This window comes from Dendrobates tinctorius, unplaced genomic scaffold, assembly GCF_039654945.1.
Source record: "Dendrobates tinctorius isolate UK_male_01 unplaced genomic scaffold, ASM3965494v1 ptg000028l, whole genome shotgun sequence".
NCBI classification, from domain to species: Eukaryota; Metazoa; Chordata; class Amphibia; order Anura; family Dendrobatidae; genus Dendrobates; species Dendrobates tinctorius.
Genome location: NW_027361696.1, coordinates 71,946,221 through 71,952,220, shown reverse-complemented (window position 1 = coordinate 71,952,220; position 6,000 = coordinate 71,946,221). Strand labels below are relative to the sequence as shown.

Here is a 6,000-nt window from a genome sequence, read left to right as displayed (position 1 = left end):
AAAAACACAAAAAGAATTGTCCTAAAGCCAAATTGGATATAATTCCACACCAAACATAAAAAAGAGGGTGGACAAAAGTATTGGCACTGTTCGAAAAATCATGTGATGCTTCTCTAATTTGTGTAATTAACAGCACCTGTAACTTACCTGTGGCACCTAACAGGTGTTGGCAATAACTAAATCACACTTGCAGCCAGTTGACATGGATTAAAGTTGACTCAACCTCTGTCCTGTGTCCTTGTGTGTACCACATTGAGCATCGAGAAAAGAAAGAAGACCAAAGAACTGTCTGAGGACTTGAGAAACTAAATTGTGAGGAAGCATGAGCAATCTCAAGGCTACAAGTTCATCTCCAAAGACCTGAATGTTCCTGTGTCTACCGTGCGCAGTGTCATCAAGAAGTTTAAAGCCCATGGCACTGTGGCTAACCTCCCTAGATGTGGACGGAAAAGAAAAATTGACAAGAGATTTCAACGCAAGACTGTGCGGATGTTGGATAAAGAACCTCGACTAACATCCAAACAAGTTCAAGCTGCCTTGCAGTCCGAGGGTACAACAGTGTCAACCCGTACTATCCATCGGCGTCTGAATGAAAAGGGACTGTATGATAGGAGACCCAGGAAGACCCCACTTCTTACCCCGAGACATAAAAAAGCCAGGCTGGAGTTTGGCAAAACTTACCTGAAAAAGCCTAAAACGTTTTGGAAGAATGTTCTCTGGTCAGATGAAACAAAAGTAGAGCTTTTTGGGCAAAGGCATCAACATAGAGTTTACAGGAGAAAAAAAGAGGCATTCAAAGAAAACGCGGTCCCTACAGTCAAACATGGCGGAGGTTCCCTGATGTTTTGGGGTTGCTTTGCTGCCTCTGGCACTGGACTGCTTGACCGTGTGCATGGCATTATGAAGTCTGAAGACTACCAACAAATTTTGCAACATAATGTAGGGCCAAGTGTGAGAAAGCTGGGTCTCCCTCAGAGGTCATGGGTCTTCCAGCAGGACAATGACCCAAAACACACTTCAAAAAGCACTAGAAAATGGTTGAGAGAAAGCACTGGAGACTTCTAAGGTGGCCAGCAATGAGTCCAGACCTGAATCCCATAGAACACCTGTGGAGAGATCTAAAAATGGCAGTTTGGAGAAGGCACCCTTCAAATATGAGGGACCTGGAGCAGTTTGCCAAAGAAGAATGGTCTAAAATTCCAGCAGAGCATTGTAAGAAACTCATTGATGGTTACCGGAAGCGGTTGGTCGCAGTTATTTTGGCTAAAGGTTGTGCAACCAAGTATTAGGCTGAGGGTCCCAATACTTTTGTCTGGCCCATTTTTGGAGTTTTGTATGAAATGATCAATGTTTTGCTTTTTGCTTCATTCTCTTTTGTGTTTTTTCATTTAAGACAAATTAAATGAAGATAATAATACCAAAGAATTTGTGTTTGCAATCATTTTCAGGAAAAAACTGAGTATTATCTGACAGGATTGCAGGGGTGTCAATACTTTTGGCCACAACTGTAGAAGTATAGAGGTCCATTTCCAACAACCATCACTCCAGTGTTCTAAGGCTGTGTGCACACGCTGCGGATTTTGCTGCGGTTCCGCAGCGGTTTTGGCCGCTGCGGACCCGCAGCAGTTTTTGCTGCGGTGTACAGTACAATGATTCCCTATGGGAATCAAAAACCGCAGTGCAGACGGTGCGGAATTTTCCGCGCGGATTATCTGCGGTTTTCAATCCGCAGAAAGAATTGACATGTCAATTCTTTCTGCGGATTCCCCTGCGGTTTGCCATCTCCTCCATTGAGGAGATGAAAAACCGCAGGGCCAAACCGCAGAGCAATCCGCAGGTCTTTTGACCTGCGGTTTCACCTGCGGATTTTACAAAATCCGCACCTAATCCGCAGCGTGTGCACACAGCCTTATGGTCCTTTGTGTTTGCTACCTGTGTAAGAAGGCTAAAGGATGGTTAGTATGCCCTTAAACCCTTGTATGTTAGCACAGCTGAAAACAGTTTGGCTGATTAGAGAAGCTATAAACCTGACCTTCCTTTGAGCTAGTTGAGAATCTGGAGCATTACATTTGTTGGTTCCACTAAACTCTCAAAATAGCCAGAAAAAAAGAACTTTCATGTGAAACTCGACAGTCTATTCTTGTTCTTAGAAATGAAGGCTATTCCATGCAAGAAATTGTCAAGAAACTGAAGATTTCCCACAACGGTGGGTATTACTGCCTTCAGAGGAGAGCACAAACAGGCTCTAACCAGAGTAGAAAGAGAAGTGGGAGGCCCGGCTGCACAACTGAGAAACAAGACAAGTACATTAGAGTCTGTAGTTTGAGAAATCGACACCTCACAGGTCCTCAACTGGCAGCTTCATTAAATAATACACGCAAAACGCCAGTGTGAACATCTTCTACAGTGAAGAGGCGACTCCGGGATGCTGGCCTTCAGGGCAGAGTGGCAAAGAAAAAGCCATATCTGAAACTGGCTAATAAAAGGAAAAGATTAATATGGGCAAAAGAACACAGACATTGGACAGAGGAAGATTGGAAATAAGTGTTATAGACAGAAGAATCCAAGTTTGAGGTGTTTGGATCACACAGAAGAACATTTGTGAGATGCAGAACAACTGAAAAGATGCTGGAAGAGTGCCTGACGTCATCTGTCAAGCATGGTGGAGGAAATGTGATGGTCTGGGGTTGCTTTGGTGCTGGTAAAGTGGGAGATTTGTACAAGGTAAAAGGGATTTTGAATATGGAAGGCTATCACTCCATTTTGCAATGCCATGCCATACCCTGTGGACAGCACTTGATTGGAGCCAATTTCTTCCTACAACAGGACAATGACCCAAAGCAGACCTCCAAATTATGCAAGAACTATTTAGGGAAGAAAAGGGCAGCTGGTATTCTCTCTGTAATGGAGTGGCCAGCGCAGTCACCAGATCTCAACCCCATTGAGCTGTTGTGGGTGCAGCTTGGCCATATGGTACGCAAAAAGTGCCCATCAAGCCAAACCAACTTGTGGGAGGGGCTTCTGGAAGCATGGGGTGAAATTTCTCCAGATTACCTCAGGAAATTAACTGCTAGAATGCCAAAGGTCTGCAATGCTGTAATTGCTGCAAAGGGAGCATTCTTTGATGAAAGCAAAGTTTGAAGGAGAAAATTATTATTTCAAATAAAAATCTTTTTTTCGAACCTAGTCAATGTCTTCACTAGATTTTAAATTCATTTGGCAACTCATTTGATTAATAAAAGTATGAGTTTTCATGGAAAACACAAAATTGTCTGGGTGACTCCAAGCTTTTGAATGGTAGTGTGTATATACTGTATATAAATATACACACACACACACATAGAAAAACCTTGTAACAGATTACCCTTAAAGAAGGGCCGTTTTTGAGTCAGATGCACCAAATGGAATAATTCCGCACACCTCCTTAATTACCATAAATGCTATGACTCAGATTATCACTTCTGGCATAGAACATGCCTCCATTACTGCTGAATTTTATGGCCATGACTGGCCTCGGCTGTGCCCATTTTGCGCAAAACGGTTGTGAAAATGGCAAAAGTTGCTAAACTTTTTGTGCAACGCTAGGTTGCACAAAACTTTGCAACTTTTTTAAGTGTTTTTACACCATCAAGAACTAGAGCCCAGGTGTCAAGTTCCATGTGAACCGTATTCCTAAAACATTGTGCGCTTGCCCCGTGCCGTAGTCCGCTGCGTTCCGTCCAGCGTGAAATTACTAAGGCCGCCATACCAAACTGTCCTCCCCACCCCCCATTAATCTTCACACACAGGACTAGTAGCTCTTCCCCAGACTTTTCAGCCAGGTCTGCAGATGTTCCTTCTTCTGCCGTCAAGTGCAACTAACAATGCAAATAATGTGCAGGTAAGTGTGACTTTACAGTCATTAACGCGCTGGATACATGTTTCCCGCTGAGCTGACTTTGCAAGAGGTGAACCAAGTGAAGTCTGCAGTGTGGCACAAGTTGTTTGCTGCAAGCGGCCAACATATGCTCAGTGGATATTACAAAATAAAGAGTATTCTGCAATACGGACAAAGCACACATCCTTGTAAATCTGCAGACAACATCTGCAAGGAAACAGATTAACTTATCTGACACACTGCACGGAAGGAATGCCTCCCCCCCCCAGGGCAGGAGGCCGCTCGGCCTTATACATAGGGTTTTGGGGTTTTTTTCGACTTAAAAAAAGAAAAAGCTTCCGAGACAAAGTTTTTAAGCGGTGTAAAGGGCCCAGGTTTTTTTCCTTCTAAGATTAGCTTTTAATTACTGAAAGAGGTAGAGAATGAAATAAAATATAGTTTGAAGATCCAAACATAGGCAGGGACGAGACTAACCCCCGATGACTGACAGGTGTCTCACTATGGGATCGTCAGAGAAAAAAAAGCCGTAGTTTGGGCAGCGCGAATCGCATGACAAATTCCCTTTAAGGGTTTTGGTCGTGACATATTCCCTTTAAGAGTCTATTTAAACTTTCAGAATTTTTTTTTTTTTTTTTGAAGTGTGAACTTTATTTAAAGAGTAACTAAATTTTCATTTATTTTTTTTTAAATAATTTTGTCCAATATCGAAAGTTATGAAACTTTGCAAATCACTTTATTAAAGGCTTTGTCTTCCTTCCTGTAAAATTTTTTCCATATAAGTTGCTTACCCCCCCCCCGCTTTGCTCCTGTCTATTCGCCGCCTTCAAACGCACTTATATCAGTATGAAGTACAGTTGATGGCAGTGATGGAATGACTACTTTTTCAGCAACAGCGTGTTCAAACAGAAACATCCATCTCCTTTTACTCCTCAGCTTAGCTTCTATGTGTCACTAACTCTGGAGAGAAGCTGCTGTAGTAGATGGTCGTGATAAGCAGAAGACACAGAGGAGGAGACAGGAGCTGATCCCATCACTGCCATCATCTGTACTCCACATGAATAAGTTCTATGTTTTTTTTTGTTTTTACTAAGAATAAGCTCTGCAGCAGAACCAAGACAAGGTGAGCACATATTAAATGCATTTCTACAGAACATCAATGGCAAAACATGTAACATTAATGGCAGTACAAACCATGTTCTGGACATGATGATCATTGCCTTGAGAACTAAAAACCAATAATAGAGAAATATAGAAACACATCGAGTGCTCGTATTAAATAACTTTGCTTCTACTATGAGAGTATCACTCACCGCAAAATGTTGTCCTCTTGCACCTTTTAAGTGTGACCACACCAAAACCAAGTTTCATTATGTCTTATGAAAGAATCAGACACAAATTTGAAATTAGTTTCCATAGCTCTGCCTCGTTAATACGAAAAGAACAAGTAACAAATAAAGTCACAACTATTTTTTATTCAATATTTGTATAAAACATTACAAAAGGCAAAATAAATCCAGAACTATACGGAAAAAAAAAATCCAACAGAGAGTCGTTAACTCATCTCATTCATTGGAAAGTAGGTCCTCCATCAGAATGACAATAAAGACAGTCCGCAATATCAGTCATCGGTTACAGACGGAGGCTGCTTACACCGATGCAAGTGAAAAACCCAAGAGTCGATTGTGTCCGAAGGATCCTCGACTCATACAAGACCTTCAAACCAGCTTATGATTTGTTCACGTCATGGACATCTTGAGGAGTGCAGAAAGTAACCAAATGCTGAGATTTGCCATTTGCTAAAGTCTGGCACTCGGAGATTAGAAAGACCTATATTTTATATCTGGAGGAAGTTCATGTAAGAGGAAGCTTATGGATGCAAACGTTTGGCTCAATATTATAGTCATTCAAGCCTGTGCTTTTGGTTCTCACACGAGGGTAATGGTGGTTACCAAACAGGAGGTCCAAATCGCTGGATCAGCTTCTCCTGGTCATCAAGGTCCTTTTGTACCTTCTTTCTCATGTAGAATATCGGGCAGTCACGACTGTGAAGCAAAGCAGAAGGATTTACAAGGATAGAAAACATAGCGTTTAGAATTTTTCTGGATTTCTGTTGAATGAGGGAC

General features: G+C 42.0%; 1 protein-coding gene across 1 annotated transcript in view; it reads right to left on the bottom strand.

Moving 5' to 3' along the window:
• Nucleotides 1–5,329: 5,329 nt before the first annotated feature.
• The window catches only part of POLD1 (DNA polymerase delta 1, catalytic subunit), a 141,103-nt gene continuing 140,432 nt past the window's right edge, over nt 5,330–6,000 (bottom strand). The window contains exon 27 of the mRNA XM_073570976.1: nt 5,330–5,919. Within this exon, the coding sequence (XP_073427077.1) occupies nt 5,823–5,919 (97 nt within the window). The 3' untranslated portion in view covers nt 5,330–5,822. The remainder of the gene's footprint in view (nt 5,920–6,000) is intronic.